The 24,096-nt window shown below is 46.1% G+C and overlaps 1 protein-coding gene across 1 annotated transcript in view; it reads left to right on the top strand.

The window, feature by feature from the left end:
• The window catches only part of LOC111153526 (prune homolog 2), a 204,720-nt gene that overhangs the window by 121,279 nt on the left and 59,345 nt on the right, over nucleotides 1-24,096 (top strand). The window contains exons 7-9 of the mRNA XM_022512580.1: nucleotides 3,318-3,476; nucleotides 6,335-12,842; nucleotides 13,215-13,980. Of these exons, the coding sequence (XP_022368288.1) occupies nucleotides 3,318-3,476; nucleotides 6,335-12,842; nucleotides 13,215-13,980 (7,433 nt within the window). The remainder of the gene's footprint in view (nucleotides 1-3,317; nucleotides 3,477-6,334; nucleotides 12,843-13,214; nucleotides 13,981-24,096) is intronic.

Here is a 24,096-nt window from a genome sequence, read left to right as displayed (position 1 = left end):
GCTTTGAATAATGCTGAATCTACTGCATCCTATTCTTGGGCTCAGCTACCAGTAAAACCTGCCTTCTTTTGTTCAAGTGACCTAGCTGGGAGTCTCGTAATAATTGTTGTGAAAAATCTCTTCGAAGTGTTGTATCTTCTTTCAAGGGTTTATAACCATATGCGGGGGATTTTCTGTACATACCGAAAAAAATTTTGAAAGGGAAATTGCTAAGCTTTTTGGCCAACACCGTTAGTCTGGAAGATGTAGGAGATAAGACGTAGGTAGCTGCTGTCCATTCTTGTTTTCCTTCAGGACCATAGCTGCTTTTATAATTCATGACGGCTCATGATAAGCTCAGCACTGAGGTCCTCTTGAGGGACAAGATCAATGATGATTTGAGATAATTTCGTTTTTTGAATGTGCATTGTGTATAATGTGAGGTCCAATTTAAAAACATATATCATTTTAAATATCTACTTCTATTGTGGGTGAATTTATTTTTTAAGTGTCTAGAGATTGCTACTATGACACATGGGCAATAAATAAAAAGCATGAAAACTGACAGTATGTTTTCCGAGACACATGTTGCAAAAGCTGTTGTGTTTGAACATCCTAAATTTCACTACGTCAGTACAATAGATCCTTGGTATTCACCAACAATGTATCCTGAGAGCTTTGTCAACTCCCCGGTGCAATTCCGTGTACCCAAAAAGGGCAGTGTTCTCCAGAGACGGCTAGTGAGAGCGTCTGCTGCAAAAGTAGGCAACAACCACTCCTTGAGGTGTGGAAGCTGATGATGGGCTGGGCTCCCACACCTGTCAGGTGTCTCGTGTGGCCTCTCGGGGCCTCAGAGACTTTGACATTCAACTCAGCAGAATTACAGAGTACATGTGTTATGGATATTTTAAGCAGCCAGTAAATAATCTGAGCCACAAATATGAAATCCACAAGTTTCAAAGAACAGCCACATACAAACATAAAGCTGGGCACGGGAAATGCCCTCATCTCTTTGCACTGAACTGTCTGGCTCCTGGTCACAGTTATCTGGGGAGGGTGTACGTCGCACCTCCACTTCCTGTGGTACTTATTTCCGTGTTACTTTAATACTTTACCAGTGGTTGGGGCACCTGGGTGGCTCAGTGGGTTGAGCCTCTGCCTTCGGCTCGGGTCATGATCTCAGGGTCCGGGGATCAAGCCCCGCATCGGGCTCTCTGCTCATTGGGGAGCCTGCTTCCTCCTCTCTCTCTCTGCCTGCCCCTCTGGCTACTTGTGATCTTTCACTCTCTGTCAAATAAATAAATAAAATATTTTAAAAAAATACTTTACCAGTGGCACACACAGTTCTGATGCTTTTTATATCAGAACAAAAATGAATAGAATTCTGGGGCACCTGGGTGGCTTAGTGGGTTAAGCCTCTGCCTTCGGCTCAGGTCATGATCTCAGGGTCCTGGGATCAAGCCCCGCATCAGGCTCGCTGCTGAGCAGGGAGCCTGTTTCCTCCTCCCTCTCTCTCTGCCTGCCTCTCTGCCTGCTTGTGATTTCTCTGTGTGTGTCAAATAAATAAAATCTTTAAAAAAAAATGAATAGAATTCTTTGTCTCTCTTGAGTGCACATTGTGGTGATTTCAACTGAGTGGTGCAGTCAACTGTCGATTGTCTGTGACATATATATGGATATATATCATATATCAGATATGTGATATATATGATATATACATATCATATATATTTATATGTAATTACAGCATATATGTGTGTGTGTGTGTATATATATACGTATATATATATGTGTGTATATATATATATATATATATATATATATATATATATATATATGCACTGTGATAGAGGGTTATGTAGCAAAGGCTGATTTTGTGTGTCTGTCTCTCCAGTCATTCAAAAACATTTTTTTTTTGAGGGGCATCTGGGTGGCTCAGTCATTAAGTGTCTGCCTTTGGCTCGGGTCCTGATCCCGGGGTCCTGGGATCAAGCACCATATTGGGCTCCCTGCTTCCCCCCGGAAGTCTGCTTCCCCCTCTCCCTCTGCTCCCCGCTGTCCCACTGCTCCTCCCCGTCCCACTGCTCATGCTCACTTTCGCTTGTTCTCTCTCTCTCTCTAAAGTAAATAAATAAAATCTTTAAAACAAAGACAAAAACATTTTTTTGAGCAACTAGTATATTCCAAGCATTATGTTAGGGGCTAATGTCTGGTCTTCAGTTCCTTCCTTTAAGAAAGAGAAACAACTATGTCAACAAAGTGGTTCTCATTGCCATTGATAAAACTGAAAAAGGCCAGCACATATTTGGAGATGATGTGAGCCGTAGGTTTGTGGTCATGGGCTCCTTTTCCACAATGATTCATTCCTTTTTAGCTACCACATAGAGCAAGAAGATCTGATATCATAGCCCTTCCATCAATCTCCAGACTCCTACACTGGAATAAAAAGCATACAGTTAACTTAGCTAGAGTCATCTTATGGATTCTTCTTGGCATCATAATTATCATTGGATAACAGTTATTTTAAAAACAACAATAGGGGCGCCTGGGTGGCTCAGTGGGTTAAGCCGCTGCCTTCGGCTCAGGTCATGATCTCAGGGTCCTGGGATCGAGTCCTGCGTCGGGCTCTCTGCTCAGCGGGGAGCCTGCTTCCCTCTCTCTCTCTCTCTCTCTCTGCCTGCCTCTCCATCTACTTGTGATCTCTCTCTGTCAAATAAATAAATAAAATCTTAAAAACAACAATAAAAAAATAAAAATGAAATAAAAAACAACAATAACCTCCTATTTTTCTGGCAATTGGTTGTAGCAATACTCAGCAGCTATTCCTAATCCTGTGAACAATAAAAGGAAAAGTATTTTTTACAAAGCCGATGTTCAAATAAATATTTTAGGAAAAAACTCTTAAGACATTTGTTACTTGTCTGAATTATCAGAATAATGGCCAAGATGCCTGGGGCGCGTAGTTGACTCAGTGAGATGAGATGGAGCCCCAGGGGGTTCTGTCCGTTTCGGGGAGTCTGCTTGGGATTCTCTCCCCACCTCTCTCCCTCTGTACCTCCTCCCCTGCTCCTCCCCCACCCCCGCCCAGCTCATGCACACCCACTCCCATTCTCTCTCTCAAAAAAATAAAAAAAAATACTGGCCAAGACTCCTTCCTTCCTTGGACTAGGAAAACAAACAAGCAAAGGATATTTAAGCCATAGCATGAAAGTTTGCCAACTTGTGTGTCTGATAGGAAATACCTGTCACAACACATCACAACATGGGACCAATTTGTGGCACAAATGCTGAGGCGAGGCCGTCTGACATTAATATCAATGGCTCTATTGTTGTTTCAGAACTGTATGTTTCACAGCAATATCAGCAATGACTTGAAAGCATTTGCAGACAAGTTCGGCTTTGATGTCCTCATCCTCCTGGCCAGCTACCTGTCGGAGGAAGAACAGCCCAGACAGCAGATCGCTGTGTATTCCCAGAACCTCGAGCTGTGCAGTCAGGTAAGGACCTCCTTCACTCCCGCCCATTTGCTTCCTAACCTGTTGGCTGTCACAACATACGGCGGGACTTGGGAACCTATGGGCAGCTCAAGGAAATGCACCTAAGATATCAGGTCCTCGAGAAATGTTGGGGGTATTTTGCACCTTGGACCATTTAGGTATGTAGATACGTATGTAATGTATTTCTATTTCAAATTTTTCAGAGTTTTTGTTTTCAGTTTTGAGGCTATGTCACCCAAAAATCACCTAATCAGAATTGGCAGTGAGATAAATACTGGCCCTTTTTTAAAAATCGAGGTGTAATTGACATATAACGTTATATTAGCTTCCAGGATACAACATAACGATTTGATATCTGTGCATATTGTGAAGGGATCACACCCCAGGAAGTCTAGTTAACATCCATCACCAGGCGTAGTTACAAGGAATGTTTTTGTGGGATGAGGACCTTTACGGCCCGCTCTCTTAGCGACTTTCAAATAAATAATACGGTATTACCAACTGTAGTCCCCATGCTGTACATTACATCCTCAGGACTTACGTTTTGTAACGGGAAGCTTGTACCTTTTGGCCTCCTTCACCGCACCCCCCCATACCAGACCTTTTAATTTTATTTTATTTTTAAATGTATTTTGTAGTGAAGTACAGTTGACGCTCAGTGTTACATTAGTTTCACGTGTAGAACATAGTCATTCAGTAACTCTGTATATTGTGTTGTGCCATGAGTGTAGCTACCACCTGTCATCACACAACACCAGTATCATTGACTTATCCCCCATGACCACATGGGCCTTTTAAAAGATCCCCGTATCTGTTTGTCTTCTAGACAGAATCCATAGAGAGAAAGAATATATCTGTTTCACCCAAAGAGAGGCAAGTCCTCCTGGGGGTGATATTTTCTTTGAGGGCTGCTACTTGGTTATACCTAAAAAAAAAAAAAAAAAAAAAATTAAGTCCCCGTCTGAATACCTATTTGGGGCCCAGTGTTTAGTAACTGATCTAATGCTTTGATCAAAATTGGCTTGTCTCTAAGTACTAAAATTCTAACTGGGTAATTAGCTCCTCTTGGTTGATCACTGAATTTTTTAACCCAATGTTTCGGAAATAATGTAAGTAGACAACATGGATCAAAATAGGGCACTGGCTATACCAAACCAGGTGTATTTAACAACCAGTAGGAGAAACTACGTGATTCATTATAACATGGACATGAACATACAACAGTTTCGTCACTGTCTTCCCTCACTCACGGATTGACACCTGTCCGTCCGCCCGGGGCTGTGGGCAAAGTCTCGCGAGACTCCTTTCTCTCGCGAGACTTCTTTCTCCTGCGTCCTCACTTGCCATCCCCCAAGAGGTCCGTCTTGGCTGTATTGCATGTGACTGTAGATGCTCACGAACTCCTCTGTGCATTCCCAACTGCAAGTGTGAAAGAGGAAGGAGCCCCTCTCTGCTCTGGCCGGATGTGTTTTTCAGCCCCCCGCTTCTGACCCTCACACACCTGCGCATTGTATAATCAGCCTGTGGCTTTTTCAAAGCTTTGACTCTACACTGGGTTTCCACGCTGAATTCTGTGTCTGGTCACTGGTTTCCTAGGGACCGACTTACACCTCCTAAGCCTCCAAAACAGTGGTTTTCAGATCGCTTTAGTAGCGATTTGAAATCGCTTTAGTGGTTTAAAAATTGGTTAATCTTAAACAGACAAAAGTGGACGAGCTGGTGAAGGGATTAGAAGCTCCGGAGCCGGCTGGGCGTGCCTCTCCTCTTCCCCATGCCAGCCCCCGGCCACCTGAGAGAGAGCTCTTGAGCCGACACAAGGTCAAGACTACCCTAGAGGAAACCTTCTGGGTCCATGGGACCACAGTTGGTTAAGGGTCAGCCTCTGCAGAATTCACAACATGGCTCCATCACATGTCACCTGCATGGCATTGGTCAAGGTATCTGACCTTGCTACGTCTCTGTGTTCATCACTGGCAAAACGGGGGTAAAAATCCCTACCTTGTATAGAATAATTGTGAGGATGAAAGGAGATAGTGCACATAAAACCCTTAGAACTGCGCCTGGAGTATGGAAACAATAAATGTGAGTAATTATCACTATCTATGTGATCTCCCTAGTTATTTTCAGGGTTGTTGCTCTCACCTCCGCTATTTCTGTGGGGCCATTTCAAAAGCCCAGTGGGCAAAATATCCCTGACATTTCCTAAAAATCATAGAGCTGCAGCCCGGTTCCAGCCTCTCACCACCTTCTCTTGGCCTCCAAGGGCAGCTTTGTCTGTTCTGGGCTCCAGGCCGATGCTTCTGGGGGGCAGGAAGAGATAGTTGGGGTTCATATGCTGTTGGAAAGCTCCACCCCTGGTAGCTTTCTCTTTCCTATTTTCTCCTTTGTCTTATGAGGCAAAGGCTTTCGGAGGTAAAAGAGGGTCCTGGGTTCCTCCTCCTGCTCCATTTCCCTTCATGCCCATACTCATCCCACCCCCACTTCTTCTCAGCAACCAGCATTATCTCGGCTTTTTGCGAGCTTGAGCTTCACTCCTGTTGGAAGATGATATTGTGCTACACCAAGGAAAGGATTTAAATGGTTTAAATCTCGTAACCTGTAACTCTCAGAAGCAAACAACACTGAGCAGCGGGATTTTGAGTTAAAAGAAAAGCCGGTTTGATGGGATCGTAGAAAGAGGTGGCGGTATTTTAAGTGGGATTTTCCGTGTCTTACATTATGTGGTCTTCAGTTGTTTGAGATCTTCTTTGTAGAATGATGCACGTAGATTAATCTTATATTAAGAAAAACTAAGAGAGACAAATTGCAAAGAGCAGATTGCCTAACTGTTCACACAAACCCCTGTGCCTCCCTGACAGATTTGCTGTGAGCTGGAGGAATGCCAGAACCCTTGCCTAGAGCTGGAGCCCTTTGAATGTGGCTGCGATGAGATCCTGGTGTACCAGCAGGAGAACCCTTTGGTGACCTGTGATCAGGTGGTTCTTCTTGTCAAGGAAGTCATCAACAGGAGGTGTCCAGAGATGGCTTCCAACAGCAGGACGTCCTCGACCGAAGCTGTGGCAGGAAGTGCCCCACTGTCCCAGGGATCTTCCGGGATTATGGAATTGTATGGCTCTGACATAGAGCCACAACCCAGCTCTGTGAATTTCATAGAAAACCCTCCAGATCTGAGCGATTCTAACCAGGCTCAGGTAGATGGGAACTTAGACCTCGTCAGCCCCGATAGTGGCTTGGCCACCATTAGGAGCAGCCGTTCATCCAAGGAGAGCTCAGTTTTCCTCAGTGATGACAGTCCAGTGGGAGAAGGTGCAGGGCCTCACCACAGCCTTCTCCCAGGGTTTGACTCCTATAGTCCCATCCCCGAAGGAGCAGTCGCTGAAGAACATGCCCGGTCCGGAGAACACAGTGAATCTTTTGATCTCTTCAACTTTGATCAAGCGCCCATGGCTTCTGGGCAGTCCCAGCCATCTTCCCATTCTGCAGACTACTCTCCCGCAGATGACTTCTTCCCCAATAGTGATTCATCAGAAGGACAACCACACACCGGACCTAAAGAAATCAGTGGGATAGGGATGGACATGTCTAATTATTCATCCAGTTCACTTTTGTCAGGGGCTGGCAAAGATAACCTTGTGGAATTTGATGAGGAGTTTGGTCAGAGACAAGATAGTCCCCGGGATCACTCTGAAAGAAATTTGAGCCTGACAGGTTTTGTGCAAGATAAAACTCCTTCACCAGAAAGGCTAAAAAATATTGGAAAGAGGGTCCCACCAACACCTATGAATAGCTTTGTAGAAAGCTCACCATCTACCGAAGAACCAGCTCTACTCTATCCAGATAATGTGACCCAAAAAACAATAAACACAGGTCACATCGGGCCACCTCAGACCCGTGCGAGGTGCAGCAGCTGGTGGGGTGGTTTGGAAATCGACTCTAAAAATATTGGAGATGCTTGGAGTTCCAGTGAGCAGGAGTTTGTCTTCCAGAGCCCCGAGTCATGGAAAGATCATAAGCCAAACCCAGCAGATAGGAGAGCCTCAGATTCTTTATTTCAACCAAAGAGTCTCGAATTCCCAAAGTCAAGTCCCTGGGAGTCTGAGTTTGGTCAGCCTGGGCTTCGCAGCAATAATATTCAAGACCGAAATGAGGACAATTTGCAGTTTCAGAACGTGCCCCCGGAGAAATTGAATTTGCCAAATGCTTCTCCTCAGGGAACAAATCACCTGATAGAAGACTTTGCCGCCTTGTGGCGTTCTGATCGCTCTCCCACAGCGATGCCAGAGCCGTGGGGTAATCCCACAGAAGATGGCGCCCCTGCCGCTGCGGTGTCGTTACCAGCCTGGAGGGCCTTTGGTAAAGAAGATGGCGCCAAAGCTCTGACAAGTACCTGGCACCTGCACCCAACCAGTGGTGAGACGCCATCTGTGAGGGACCCGAGCCAGTGGGCCATGGCAAAAAGTGGGTTTTCTTTTCCTTCAGAAGACAATTCACCCAGCGAGGCAAAGAATGAAGAAATCTGGGGCCAGAAGAACCACAACCCCAGGGACGATATCCTTATATCTGGGAATCCCAGCTCCGATCTGGATCACGCGTGGAATAGTTCTAATCCAACACAGGAGGATCAAAATGGTTTAGTGGATGCAAAAATTAGGGGGAAGGTATATGAAAAGGTTGATTCCTGGAATCTTTTTGAGGAGGGTATCAAAAAAGGCGGGTCGGATGCCATGGCACCATGGGAAGATTCCTTCTTATATAAATGTTCTGATTACAGCGCATCCAACATGGGGGAAGATTCCGTGCCTTCCCCCTTGGACACCAACTACTCCACGTCTGACTCTTACACATCACCAACATTTGCTGGAGATGAAAAAGAAACAGAAAACAAGCCATTTGCCAAAGAAGGAGACTTGGAGTCAAAAGATGCGAACTCCGCCGTGGGGGAGATTGAAATCCCTCCTCAGTCCCCAGAGCAGCCACCTAGGAATCGAATTAGCTCAGGTCCCGGAAACCTGGAAATGTGGGGTTCCCCTGATGCAGATAATAGTTGTTCAATAGATGTCACTCATAACTCCGATAAAGATTTACTCGAGACAGAGCCCACCGATGATAAGAACATCTCCCTGGATGATGACATTGGGGAAAGCAGCCTATCCAGTTACGATGACCCCAGCATGATGCAGCTGTACAACGAGACCAACCGTCAGCTCACGCTTCTACACAGCAACACCAACTCCCGCCAGGCGGTCCCCGACAGCCTCGACTTGTGGAACAGGGTGATTCTGGAGGACACGCAGTCCACCGCGACCATCTCCGATATGGATAACGATTTGGACTGGGATGACTGCAGTGCTGGCGTGGCGATCTCCAGCGAAGGTCAAGCACAGGGATACACGGCTGAAGGTCCCGAACCTGAGACCCGATTTTCCGTGAGACAGCTGGAACCGTGGGGTGTGGAGTATCAGGAAGCAAATCAGGCGGACTGGGAGCTCCCTGCCTCTTCTGAGCACGGCGAGAACCCTCCTGCCAAGGAATATGACACCCTGAGTGAAAAAAGTGGGCAGCTCATCGCAAATAATATTTGGGATTCCGTCATGAGAGATAATGACATGTCTTCGTTAATGATACCAGGCCCACCGTATGTTACAGATTCTGAACTACACAAGTCACCTTCTGAAACTCCCAACTCATCAGAAAAAATTAAGGACAGTTATATCCCAGAGGTGCTAGAAGCCTCTGGAGCCAATGAGTCAGGAACACTTGATCCTGATAAGCAGGGCGCGGGCAGAGGAACCCTGCCAAGGGATGCGACATCCTGGGCAGCCACCCTTGAGAATCCGGGACATGTGGCACACTCAGATCCGTGGAAAGGTCCTCACTATGGACAAAGCGAAGGTGAGGAGGAAGCCCGTGGAGCTGTTGCTAGGGAACGCCTCAGTGAGGAGGAGATGCTAGATAGAACCTCAGAGATTTCTGGAAAAGGGCCAAGCGACCAGGAATGCTCTTCCCCAGCGGCATCTCAACATCAAGAAGTCTGCGATGAATCGGGCAAAAGCAGCTCTCATTCAGTCACTTCCAGTCCTCAGAATGAGGAACCCCAGGAGGTTTTAGAGTACGACAGTGGGTCCTACAATCCGGATCCCTGTGATGGTTACACAGACCTGCAGGTCCAAGAGACCTGCGACAGGCACCTCATGGATTACAGAAATTCAGGGGAAACCACAGAAATTTCAGGTGGGCTGAAATTAACAAAAACTGTGTCTTTACCTGAAATGGATCTTGAGAAAACTGGAAAATGTAACGTTCTGGAACCAGAGAGAGTGAACCAAGAGCCACCCCATGAATGTCCCCAAAGCCTTGACATTTGGGAGGCCTCTATAGACAGTAACACGCAGGTCAGTTTACCAAGTTCTGAGATAACTAAGAATCCTGAAGTCGAGAGTACTGAAGACAGCCCTCCAGGAGCTGACCCATCAGGAAATTATCGCAGAGATAGTATTTCTAGTGAGTACACACATTCCAGCGCATCCAGTCCTGGCCTCAACGATTCTTCAGCCGCATTGCTTTCCTGGGACCAGGGACCCAATACAAGGCATCAGAAGCAGCAACAAGATGATTGGAACCAACAGAATCACCAAGAATCTGCGCTAATTATTACTGACAGTCAAGTAGAAGTAATTACTGAAATGCAGGACCTGGAGAAAACCAGAATGGACAGGTTGGAAAAGAGCTTAGATCACAAGGTTCCTAAATTTTTAGAGATTTGGAATGACTCCTTAGATGGCGATTCCTTTTCCTCTTTATCCAGCCCTGAAACAGGCAAATATTCAGAATATTCCACTGCCTGTCGAGAAGGAAACCTAGTGTTTAGCCGTCAGGAGAAAAACGAGCATGACGTTTCCAAAACTCTGCAGCCAGAGGAGGCCGGGTTCATGGCAACAAGCTCAGGTTCTGATGACGACAGCGTAGGGGATGAAGAGTCAGGGGAGAAAGAGAGGCATCTGGGCACTTGTCAAGCTGCTAAGAGTGAACCCAGGGCTTGGGATTCACTGAATGACCCTAATAAGTTCTCGGCCACAGCTGATCCCAGTGATGAATTTTCTGCCTATGGAGGCAGTTCAGAACCAACAAAGTCAACTCCGTTCTGTGACAGTCAACCAAACAGCCCCGATCACTGGAGTTTCTCGCCACTAAAGGAGACTGAACTGCAGATCACAGCAGTGGAAAAGGAGATGAGATCTCCGGAAACAGTGAGGACAGGAGATACCCTGTGGCAAATCTCCCCCCAAAGTGAATCGAAGAATGAGAGTTATTCTAAATTGGAAATGCTTGGCTTCTCAGCAGAGAGCACTGAGTGGTGGAATGCCTCTCCACAAGGAGGACAACCAATTGAGAGTACATCGGAAAGGGAATTACCTAGCTCAAGTAGCGTGTTAGAGATGAGCTCTTCAGTGTACCAAAACTTGAGACCCTGGGGAGAACCCATGCAGGGTGACACGGAACCCATGGAAATGCAATGTACCAATCCTTTCAGTGAGGAACGTCAGTCACCTTTCCTGGATAGCAATGAGGAGAACTCCCATGAGCAACTTTGGAATATTCAGCCAAGGCAGCCGGAACCAGAAGCTGATCAGCTTAGCCAGCTGGTAATCCTGGACCAAATTAAAGAGAAGGATTCCAGAGAGCAAAGCTCCGTGTCTTCTGCCGGTCAGGAACCCACTTCAGAAACACCTACCCAAGATCAGCAGTGTCAGAGCGCAGTGCTGTCCGTCTGGGGTCAGCCCGACCCAACATTTACTCACACAGATGAGAACGGACGTGTGATGTCTAATGTTTCGATGGTTGAGTGTCAAGAAACAAATTGGTGGGAAGAAAGAAAATCATATCCGGATGAAATAACGAATTCAACCATTGCCTCAGAAGATTTCCCCACTGTCAGTTCTTCCACCGAGTTGATAAAGAAGTCGGGTTCTGAATGGAATGTCTCTACCCCTAGTGAGGGCCCCCAAGGCACATTTGTTCCAGATATTTTACATGGCAACTTCCAAGAGGGTGGGCAAGTAGTCTCAGCTTCGCCTGACTTGTGGATGGATGCTAAGCAGCCCTTCAGCTTGAAAGCAGATGGTGAGAATCCAGATATACTGACTCACTGTGACCATGACAGCAATTCTCAGGCTTCCAACAGCCCTGATATATGTCATGATTACGAAGCAAAGCAAGAGACAGAGCGGCACATCCAGGCTGGAGTGGGACCCGGAGGGGTAGCTGGTGAGTTATATCTCCCTGAGCCAAAGACGGATGAAGAACCCAGTCCGGAGCCTGGGCAGGAATTTGTCCCAGGCAATCCAGAACGATCTTCTGAAGATGTGATTCCACTGCCCCCAATCAGTGGTCCGGTGGACACAAGGGGCTCGTCTCCACCTGCCTCTCAAAAAGCTTCCCCTGAACCTTCTGAAATCAGTGGTGGAAATAATACAGATGTCCAAGCATCTGAGACAGGAGTTGCCCCAGATCCAGCACCAAATCTGCAGCTTGCCAACAGGATCAGCCCAGTGATCGAAAACGTGGGAACGGGTATTTGTGTAACTCTCCACGAGCCGACTGTGGACAGCAACAGCTCGCCGATGTCAGAGGGCTTTTCCCCTGAAAGCCAGACAGATACAGGAGCCTTGCTGGACCATGAGCAGCCCTTTGCTACCGAGACTTCTGCTGCTGGTCCTGACGCCTTGCTGGCCTCAGACACTTGCCTGGATGTAAGCGAAGCCGCCTTTGACCACAGTTTCAGCGACGCCTCAGGTCTTAACACGTCCACGGGAACGATAGATGACATGAGTAAACTGACATTATCAGAGGGCAATCCCGACACGCCAGTTGACGGGGATGTGGGGAAGCAAGATATCTGCTCATCCGAAGCCTCATGGGGTGATTTTGAATATGATGTCATGGGCCAAAATATCGATGAGGATTTAATGAAAGAGCCCGAGCATTTTCTCTATGGTGGTGACCCTCCCTTGGAAGAAGACGCTCTGAAGCAATCGCTGGCACCTTACACACCGCCCTTCGATTTGTCCTACTTCACAGAACCGGCTCTTGGTGCCCCATCAACAGACTCATCCCCCAAGGATGAGTCTCTGGGCAGCGAAACAGCTGAGATACTGCTTTCTGCCCTTCCCAATCAAAGAAGCAAGGAAAAGCATGAAGAAACCCAAAACAGCCAGCCTGGACAGCTGGTTGTGCTGCATATTCATGAAGGTCCTGAGCCAGAGGGAGCCCACTCCAACCTTGAGTTGTCTCCATCGAACATCGACTGGGAAATAGAAACAGATAACTCGGATTCACCAGCAGGTGGAGACATAGGACCACCAAATGGTAAGAAACAGCGCGGTCCTCCACCCCCCCCCCCCCCCCACTCCTCCCAACCCCCACTCCCGGAACCTGCCCCTTTCGCTCAATTAATGTATTTGTAAACCAAGCTCTTCCTACCAAGGGGGTAAAAAGAGGAACTAACTGCATTTGCAGTGCATGCTTAACCAAATCCTCCATTAACAGCAGTAAATGCTGCTTTTATAATACCTCTCTTTGAGAGTGCCTGGGAAAATAAAACAGCTCTACCAAAAAAAAATTATATATATATATCTTAAATTATCTCTCCTTAGATGAATCATTTGCAAAGATCACACATCACATAATGTGTTAATTCTGCCTTGTTCGCCCCTTCTCGCCTTCATCTTCCACTTCTAGGAGCCAGCGAGGGAGTGTCAGAGTTGGAAAAAGAAAAAGTAATTCCTATCAAAGAGCCTGAGCGGATAACACCAGAATACAGGGAAGAAAGGTACACAGAGAAGAATGAAGATCGTCATGTGCTACACATGGACTACATACTTGTAAACCGTGAAGAAAATTCACCCCCAACACCCGAGGCCCGGGAAGCCAGAGAAAGCACATGTGAATCAGAAGAGTTTCCCACGGGTCCTGAAGAAACAGGGCTGCCAGGAACTCAGCTAGCAGGCCTCCCAGATTCCTGTCAGCCCTCCTCCTTCAGTGAAAGAGAAGATGGTTCTGTAGAGACAGTGTCTCCCAAAGGTGATAAGAGATCATCTCTTGAGAGCCCTGGGCAAGACCAGAGCTGGATGGTCTTGGGTCACAGTGAGGAGGGCGATCAGTCGTTAGAAGCTAGGAACTCGGGGCCTGGAGAGTCTGGCCAGGTGGTAGAGCTGACCTCCCCTTGTGGCTTAGGTGAGGGCCCCCACATACAGGTTTTAGGAGGAATGAAGCCTGTGGAATCTTTAACACTAGAAGAGGCCCCTGGTCTGGGCAGCCAATCCCAGAAGAGCAAGGGCCGAGGCAGGGCTGGCCCAGACGTGGTTCTGGGGCAGGCTGTCTGCCACGACAATGAATGGGAAATGCTTCCACCTCAGCCTTCTCGGAAAAACAGGATCCTTGAAACAGAAATGGAGAAGGAGACAGAGTTTCTGGAGCCCAGAACGAGGAAACTGAGACCAAAAGGGTAAGCTGAAAGCTAGATTTATTTTTTTTTACTGAAAAATATTGTATTAGAATCTGGGGAAATGGTGAGGGATTGTGGAATACGAAGAACAACTAGATGGTGGGAGCTTTGCTTCCAGGTGTGGCCAAGAACCATCCGTAAAAATAGCTGATAGATAAACATAAAGATAATGATGATTTGTGGCCATTTTCAGTCACAAAACAAAACAAAACAAAAACACTTCAGTTTCCATCCAGAGTCTGTACTAACCCTTCTGATACTTACCCTACTCTACCTACTCAATACCTATATTGCTCTTAAAAAAGCAGTTGGAACCAGAGAAAGCAGGGCACTAACATTTTTTTCATAGAGCACCAAACAGTTTGCTTATATTATCTCATTTAATACTTACAACAATCCTGATGTGGTCGGTATTATTACCTTTACTTTCCACACATCGGTGGGGGTCCCTTGAAGTAAGTAACCAGAGGGAACACTTGGATTTGAAGGTTTTTCACCTCTAGAACCAGTACTTTTCCAGCAGACACGCTGCCTATCTCACACAGAGGGCAAGTCTGGTTTTATGTCACAGCTAACTTATGAGGAGGGCTAACTAAGGAGATGCCACAGCAGGCTCAAAATCTTAGTGTGAAATATTCACTCCCCAGCTGGCTGAAAAATTGGCCAACAATCATCAGACTAGGGATTCATTCATTCATTCACCACATGGGGTCTGAGAATCTGCTCTGTATGGAGTTTCTGGGTAGCCAGTGGGTATAAGACAGAACGTCAGAGAACTGGATGTCATCTCTGCCCTCGAGCTTCCCAGGCCCTGTTGACACCATGAAAGGTTGTTCATTTCTCTTCATTTGTCCTGATGGAGCCCTCCTGCTCCCAGGGACGAAAGGCCAAACTGTGACAAGTTAAAAGGGAAGACCTTGTTTTCTCTAAAATGTAGCAGAAAAAAGATCTCTTTTTCCTACTCATTTCGGGAGCCTAAAGGACTATGCCTACCATGGACTCACTGTGAGTCCAAGAATCTGGATCCCAGCCTAGCTCTGCCGTGACTGGCCATGTATGTTGGGATCAACCCTAGGCTTAAATTTCTTCCTCCATGAAATTGGTGGCTTGGGCTGGAGGACCTCAGGCCTTCCTCAAGTTCCCATCTGCAGGAGCCTCATTTGCGTGTAAACAGAATGTGTCCTCAAGAGCTTTGGTCTTCACAAATTTCCTCTCTCTCCCCAAAGGAATAAGAAAAGAAGAAGGAAAGCAGGGGTAAATCAAGGGTTCTTAAAGGGCTGTAAAGAGTTAAAATCTCATATTCAAGGGCAGTTTCCTAAATCCAGACCTTTTCAGTTGGCCTAATCTTTCTTTTTCCTGTCAAGCTATTTCCTTCCAGAGAGCCCCCAGATCTGTTATAGAAAGAGGGTAGCAGATGGATCCCAGCAGCCCCGCTGGTGTTATGGATGGAGCTCAGAACTCGGGCAGCCTTGCTTTGGCTGAGCTATTGTTCGGTTTCTGGTTGGCATTTTCATGCCCCTGTGGTCCAACAGATGAGACTGCTCCCTGGTGCCACCAGCCCCCTCTCTTGCCAGCAGATTTCTTTGCTCATATTTTTCTGCTCAGCCCCTGCAGTAATGATAATTTTCTCACAACTGGGGAGGGGGCAGAGTTTCCCCGCCGGCATCTGTATTATTACCTTTTGCATAAATAATTTACTCTCCACTGTGTTTGAAAGGTCCCTCTGTGCTAGATTTTGAGAAGGCATGGAGCTGTGGCAAACAGTGATTCTCTAAGTGGGGTCCTACAACCAGCAGCCTTGGGACGCCCGGCTGACTGTCAGTAGAACATGGGACTCTTGATCTGGGGGTTGTGAGTTCAAGCCCCATGTTGGCGGTAGAGATTACTTAATTTTTTTTTTTTTTTTTTAATAAAAGCAGCAGCCTCAGAATCACCTGGGTGCTTGCTAGAAATGCAAATTCCTGACCCTACTCCTCACTCTTCCTGAATCAAGAACTCCAGTTGGGGTCCAGCAATCTGTGCTTTAACACGGGTGACTCTGGTGCACGCTCAAGTTGGAGAACCACTGGTCCCAGTCCTCTAGTTTAAGAAGAGAGTGAAACACAGGTGACGAGGTAGATACTAGTGTAACATGTAAATCAAAGTAGTTGATGACCAACGTATGTGTAAATATACATAGCTATTATGAGCGTTCGCCACGGCCGGCGTACTGAGCCCCATGTGTGCACTACCTCATTTTACCATGGCAGGAATTATACAAGGAAGAACACTGATGTTCAGAAAGGTTGAGGGGCTCCTGGGTGGCTCAGTCGGTTAAGCATCTGCTTTTGGCTCAGGTCATGATCCTGGGGTCCTGGGATCCAGTCCCGTATTGGGCTCCCTGCTCAGCAGGGAGTCTGCTTCTCCCTCTGCCTCTTCCTCTGCTTGTGCACTTGCTCTCTCTCTCTCTCTCTCTCTCAAATAAATATATAAAATCTTAAAAAAAAAAAAAAGAAAGAAAGAAAGGTTGAATCACTTGGTCTGGTTTCTAGTTAGAAATTGAAGAAGCTGGGATTAGAATTTCAGTCTTTCCATGTCCAGAGTGTGTGTTCCTGCTAGTAAGTTAAGAGGGGAGGCATCTGTGTTGGGCACCTTTATGGTGGAGGAACAAGAAATGGCTTATTATCTATCCACATCAGGAGGTAGGGTACCCAGGGCCCCTGATACTTTAAAGGGCCCACATGAAACTTTGAGCTTCTTTTAACATCTAAAGAAAAAAATTATTATACTTCTATGTGGATTATGTGTTTTTTCCTACCAATGCAGATGTAAAAGAAAGTTCTGGATCTTTTTTTAATGAAGGAAAGAGCCCGGGAAAGTAAGAGTGCCTAAGGCCCCACAAAGTCATAATGTGGCCCTAAGAGGTGTATTTCAAGATGGGCATTACAGGAAAGTCATAATGTAGAAAGGCAAAGAAGAGGGTAAGAGGTCAGCCAAGCTGTCTAGGAAGAGGGAGATGAAGGAAACCATGGACACAGCAAGATAGTCACAGAAGCAATATGAGATAGTCCTATTTTTCTGACTAAAAACCTGGAAACGTCTTCTGACATAGAATTTGGTCATAGGGCAAAACCAAGACTGTCCTGAAAAAAAAAAAAAAAAAAGTTTGGGCTTCAAAAAGAGGTAGTATATGCGGATAGTATACGAAATATGACATATGAGCTAGGAATTGACTTCTAGCCCTCCCCACCGCACCCCGTCACTCAAGTGCCCACCCTGGTTTGACAGCTGAAGGCCATATTTCCAAAATGCGAGGAAGCCTCAAAAGATGGCTTTTCTCCTTGTACTTCACCAGCTGCCTCTTGTTAACAGGACTGTGGAGTGTAGGGAGAGAAACATTCCCCCTTGGAATCTGCAGTGCTGTGTTCTGGCTCCTAGGATCCATCTTGCCTCTTCCCAGAGGCTCTGCCAACACCTTGGTCATCCTCCAGCTCTACACCCACCAGCCCAGGATCACCACCAACTCCCAAGACAGTGATGGATAGGCCTGATCTTTCTGGTGGGGTTACAGAGAACATCTGCACAGTAATCTGCCCCACACACTATCTTCTTAAAATGAAGAACCCTTTATAGGTTTCTTTTAAAGAAGGCATGGTTGCAAGAATGTCGTGTGAGAAAAGGGTCATTTGATTACGTACTAGTCAAGGTTCTCCAGAGAAACAGAACCAACAGGAGCAGTAGGAGATATACATCTATCTTTGATTTAGAGAGAGACATGATTTTAAGGAATTGGAATTGGCTTGCCCAGGTTTAGGGGCTGGCAAGCCTGTAATCTATAGGAGAGTCTAGTGGGCTAGAAACTCAAGCTAGAGTTGTTGCTGTCTTGAGTCTGAATTCTGCAGGACAGCAGGCTGGAAACTTAGCAGAGTGTCTGTGTTGTAGACTTGAGGAGAGTTTCTTTTTTTTTTTTTTTTTTTTTTTTTTTTAAAGATTTTATTTATTTATTTATTTGACAGACAGAGATCACAAGTAGGCAGAGAAGCAGACAGATAGAGAGAGGTGGAAGCAGGCTCCCTGCAGAGCACAGAGCCCGATGTGGGGCTCGATCCCAGGACACTAGGACCATGACCTGAGCCGAAGGCAGAGGCTTTAATCCACTGAGCCACCCAGGTGCCCCAAGGAGAGTTTCTTATTTTTTGAGAAATTTCAGACCTTACTCCCAAGGCCTTCCACTGACTAGACAAGGCCCACCCATGTTCTGGAGGATAACCTGCCTTACTCAAAGTCTGCTGATTTCAGTGTTAATCACATCTAAAAAAAAAATATCATCCCAGCAACATCTAGACTGGTGTTCGACCAAATAACTGGGCACCATAGCCTCGTCAAGTTGACAAATAATATTAATAATTCTAGGTTATATTCAAAAGCCTGAACTAGCTACATGCTAAGTGAATTGAAACGATTAACATTTGTAAACTCACCGCCCTCTAAATTATACAAAAGTGGGTTGATTGATATACAAATATATTGGCTTTCTCTGGGTGTGGGGTAAGGAAATAGCTGTGCAGGGTGATAAATGGAAATAATGTCCAAGAGGAGGAAGTAAACTGACTCTGCTTGTCTCAGTTCTTGTAGATACACACAAGGGTGAGGAGCAGGGCAATGGGAGGCAGAGGGGAGGCAGACGAGGGGGAGCTCTGGCACATGTGCTTTTGAAACAGTATTTAGAAATAACCTGATCCACCCAGGGGCACCTGGGTGGTTCAGTTGGTTAAGCATCTGCTTTTGGCTCAGGTCATGATCTCAGGGTCCTGAGATGGAGCCGCACAGTGAGCTTCCTGCTCAGTGGGGAGTCTGCTTCTTCCTCTCACTCTTCCTCTGTGCTCTCTTGCTCTCTCTCTCTCTCTCTCAAATAAATATAATCTAAGAAAGAAAGAAAGAAAGAAAGAAAGAAAGAAAGAAAGAAAGAGAATCCGATCCTTGTATCCATGGAGCTATAGCTTGTCTTCTAGCTCTGTGAGGTGAGTTATTTGGTTCTCCCTGAAACTAAAATGACCTCCAAACACAATAGGTGTCATATTCCTCACAACTTGCTTCTTATGGTCATCTCTGTGCATTCTTTCTTTTTAAATTAGTAATGTTGGCCTTTTTCTTCTGTCTGACAAGACTGCGGGAAATAACTCCCTTTTCTCCCTATGAGCGACCCCATTAAACCTTTATTCAATTTCACAAGACCCTCTAAAGCCAGTTTTCTGTCTGGGACTTAGGGTTGAGGAATTAGAACATTGGGTCTTAAACCCACGTAAATGCTGAAAATGAAAAACGGGTAAAGAAATAATCTGTCGACTCTTTCTCTCGGGGTTGGGTAACGTTATGTTTGGGCTCGCAGAAGAATCAGGCTCTTTGAGCACATGCCTCCCCCTCCCTGGGTCTTGCTGTTTGGATGGGCTGCATCCCAGTTCCAAACGTTCACCCTTTCTCCCAGGCCAGCCGAGACTCCATACATGACAGCCGTCCCTTGTTTATTCATGGTTATTTGGCTTTACCCTGAACCAAACCTGGAAGACCAAACTTGGCACTGACTCTGTGTTCATTTATTTTTGTAATTATATTTGATCACTTGGTGTGTTATGTTTGGCGGCTTGGTGGTGATAAATATATTCAAAGTTCTTTAAATCTGCAGTTTAACTCAGGCCTTAGTCTCCTTTTCAGAAAAAAAAAAAAAATGGTTTTTTTTTCCCATGTCTCCCCACTAGCCCCCTGCTATGTCTCCACTTCTGGCCAGCTCTACCCAGAACAGACTTCAGATAAGTCTGGTCCACCCAGTCACCCTCTGAGCCCAACAGGGTGAATTTTATTATCCCTACTTCATAGATCAACCAGCTCAGTAAATGAGCCATTAACGTCATCCAGAAATGAGACTGTGGTAACATAAGGACTTGAACTTCTTCTGTCTTCTCCCTTCCCTCCCATTGCTTGTCGATACGACACAGAGGCCAAAGCAATCATTTTTTACCACGTGTTCTATAAGTTGACGTATTTCTTCCTATCCTCCCGTTGTCCCACTAAGAAATACATCACGTTTAATAGCCAACATTCCCAGAGTTACTTGGAGAGCAACTGAGCAGACCTCGCCTCTGCCTCTTCCCTCTGTCATGTGACCCACTGAGGCCTTCCCGCGCCTGAAAGCACATTTCACGCCACAGCTCATTCGTGACGGTTACTGCCCTGTCCGTGGGCTGCCCCCATCTGTGGTTTGTGGGGCCAACTCGAGCAGCCAGAGGCGAGAGGGCGTGAGGGAATCAAAGCCCTTCACTGTACATCTACATTCCCCATATATTTATAGATGTGGTATTTTGTGGTAAAGGATTTTATAGCCAGAGAAGGCCATGAACACCAAGACGAGGTGGTACAAGTCAGCTGTCCCGTGGGAGGAACACCCACAGAGGAGCCCTTTGGTGTTGTGCTGGCTTCTAGTTTGAGGAAGAATCCAAGGTATTTCTCCAGCTGGAATGGTGAAATGTTAAAACTGATGTCAGGAATTAAAAAAAAAACAAAAAACAAAACAAAAAAACCTCCATGAAAATTGATGGCATGTGAGGAAGAGGAGAAGTCATGGCTTACAAAAGCAGGATACGTCAGTCTGTCAGAGAGCCAGCAGGAGAGAGAGGACACATTCAAATGAGGATAATTTGAGAAACATTTCATAAAGGGAGTATTTACAAAGATGGAGGGGACGCGTGAGGAGCTCACAAGGAACGGTATAGTAGCTCAGGCATGGAAATGGGACGGCTGTTCTCGTTCCTAGGCCTCAGGGGCAAGGAGAGGGTGCTTTCCAGAACTCAGAACAAGAATGTCAGTTTTCGTGAGAATAGCCATGGCCAAGAGTTGGGGGACATGGCCAGCAAGGGGCCTCCCACAAGGAAGTGCGGCTTCCTCCCTCAGAACTCCCACCAGGTTCCCCAAAGCCCAGCGGGATTCAGAGTGGGAGGGAGCCTCCTGGGGCCGAGAGCAAGAGGGAGAAAGTAAGCCAGTGAAGCCGAAGCACACAGATGTTATCCCGCACAGCTGGCTGGATTAGCCGTGGAACCGCAGCTTCGGAAAAGTGTGCTGAGATCTGTGAATGTGCAGCATTGTTGACTATTTCTCCAGTGCAACAGAAGACCTGTTTCCAAGGTCCAGGGGACAGCTCTCTTAGGACAAGTGCTGTCGAAGAGTCACCCCAAGACTGGGTCCAGCTTTGCAGAAACCCAGGTTGTGCCAACGGAAGAAATGAGGATGTTACTTCCCCCAACATGTTAACTTTTGGTTTAGGGCTGTGGCTCCTTTTAATTGTCAGCCTAAGAGAGTTTTGTTCTAGGTAACGGCCTGGCAGGAAAATTTTTAATTCACTCCCATAAACTATCTCAAAATGTTGATCAACTCCAAATCAAAAACTTATGGAAGATTGAGGCCAACACGCGCGCGTGCAAACACACACACACACACACACACACACATTTGCACGCACTACTCAACCTTACATGGCAGCCCCGCCCTGGTCGGCCCACTCCAATCCTATCTCCTCCTATCAGCCGGCTCCTACAATCCATACTCCACTCACTGGCTTGAGTGAAGCCTTTCAAATGTAAAGATCCTCCTTTCGCCACCCACTTTCTTTCTTTTTATTTTTTTTTTAATTTTTTTAAATTTTTATTTATTTATTTATTTTTAAAATTTCTTTTCAGCATAACAGAATTCATTATTTTTGCACCACACCCAGTGCTCCATGCAATATGTGCCCTCCTGGTTCCCCCAACCTCCCACCTCCCGCCCCTTCAAAACCCTCAGATTGTTTTTCAGAGTCCACAGTCTTTCATGGCTCAGCTCCCCTTCCAATTTCCCTCAACTCCCTTCTCCTCTCCATCTCCCCTTGTCCTCCATGCTATTTGTTAGGCTCCACAAATAAGTGAAACCATATGATACTTGACTCTCTCTGCTTGACTTATTTCACTCAGCATAATCTCTTCCAGTCCCGTCCATGTTGCTACAAAAGTTGGGTATTCATCCTTTCTGATGGAGGCATAATACTCCATAGTGTATATGGACCACATCTTCCTTATCCATTCGTCCGTTGAAGGGCATCTTGGTTCTTTCCACAGTTTGGCGACCGTGGCCATTGCTGCTCTAAACATTGGGGTACAGATGGCCCTTCTTTTCACCACATCTGTATCTTTTCATCACGCATTTTCTTAAAACCATCCAATGTCATTTTGGAACTCAATTCTGATTCTTAACTACCACCTGTAAGGCCCTGTGTGTCCTAGTTGCTGCTTACATTTCCGTTGGCCGAGTACTCTTTCCATCAGTCTCCGGGCTTGTCCACCAGACCCTTTCCAATTCAGTGAGTTGGTGCCAGTTGTACTCTCTGTCTAGACTTCTCTTGATAGGGCTTATTCTTATCATTCATGCCTCCCCAGAGAGCTCTTCCTTCTACACACACCATGTCACTCTGGGGCAGATGCTTCTGGCATCTCATGGGTAAAGGCCTCAGATGCTGCTACATGTCCTACAACACACAGGAGGGCCCTTCATGGCGAAGGATTATCTAGCCCTACGTGTCAGTATTGCCAGGGTTGAGAACCCTGCTCTCCCCACTGCCCTGATTTATTTTCTTCTGTTTATTTGTTGTAGTTTTTTTAAAAGATTTTATTTACTTGAGAGAGAGAGCATAAGCAGGGGGAGAGGCAGAGAGAGAAGCAGGCTCTCCCCTGAGCAGGCCCGATGTGGGGCTGGCTCCTTAGACCCTTGAGATCATGGCCTGAGCCAAAGGCCCACAACTAGCCATCTGAGCCACCCAGGCACCCCCTTCTGTTTATTTGCTTAGTGGATTCTGTTCTGTCTCCACATGTGAGAATGTGCTCTCCAGGAAAGCAGTTGCTGTTTATTAGGCGCCCCAGAAATACGGCCTGATTGAACGAATGGCAAAGAAAGCCAAGTTGTTCCCATATAATTTGCTTTTAATGAAACAGAGCATTTCTGGTGTTTGCTGCTTCCTTTTCCAAGGAACACGTGGTAACTTTAGTTTGGGCATGACTTAATTCAGGCTATAACCAATCCCCATCGACTGGGTGGTTTATAAACAAGAGAATTTTATTTCTCAGCTTTGGAGGCTAGAAATCTGAAATCAGGGTGGCGAGAAGGTCAAGTTCTGATGAGAATCCTCTCCTCTGTTGCAAACTGCCACCTTCTCATGGTATCCCCACAGCAGAATTTCCTCGGCGGAAAGAGTAAGAAAGCTCTCTGGGGTCCTTTCAGAAGGGCATTAATTCTACTCATGACGGGGGAGCCTCATCTAATCCTAATTATTTCCCCAAAGCCCCACCTCCTAATACCATCACATTGTTGGGGGGGGTAGGGTTTCAGCAGATGAACTTGGTCGGGGGGACGCACTCAGTTCATAACAGGGATATGCATCTTTTCAGATGTTGCAAAAATTCATCTTTCCTCTTCTTTTGGAATTGAGACCATAATTACCTATCTTGAGTGTCCTTGTTTCCCGGTATACAGCTCCTCCAAGATTCTCAAAGCCTTTCGGTTTCCTTAAGTGCTATTACCACTTCCCTCAGCCTCATGGAGAAAAGGAGGTGCACCTTGTCAACTGTGCCTACACCAGCTTGTCCAGAGGAGAAAAATACTTCTGCTTAGTCATCTGTCATACCATCAACTCACGTAGCAGTTGACAATATATATCTTCAAAGACCTTTTTTATTCTTATTTTTTTACCTTAATTTATTAAATAATGATTTGGATGTATTGGGCTCTCAAAGCATAACTGAAAATCCCCTGGAGAATTTGACATCTACCACCCCCTTTTCATTTATATAATGATCAGGATGCTACTTCATGCGTTTAAGCAGTAATTATTTTTCTTTTTTTTTTTTTAAATAATTGTAACTGCCGCAGCGTCGCAGTGAATAAAGCAATACATTTACTCAAGTGCCCAGCTGACTCTGACTTAGGGCTCTTTTGCTCCAGCACAGGCTGAGACAACATCCTACAAGACAAAAGGAAACATCATTGCTGAAAACAGATGTCCACATTTCCCTCATTTAATGAAGTGCCTCTTAAATTTTTAAAGGTATCTGTGATTGAACA

Source organism: Enhydra lutris, unplaced genomic scaffold (genome assembly GCF_002288905.1).
Source record: "Enhydra lutris kenyoni isolate GAN:26980312 unplaced genomic scaffold, ASM228890v2 scaffoldscaffold33, whole genome shotgun sequence".
In the NCBI taxonomy this organism is placed as follows: domain Eukaryota; kingdom Metazoa; phylum Chordata; class Mammalia; order Carnivora; family Mustelidae; genus Enhydra; species Enhydra lutris.
This window is presented reverse-complemented; position numbering and strand designations above follow the sequence as displayed.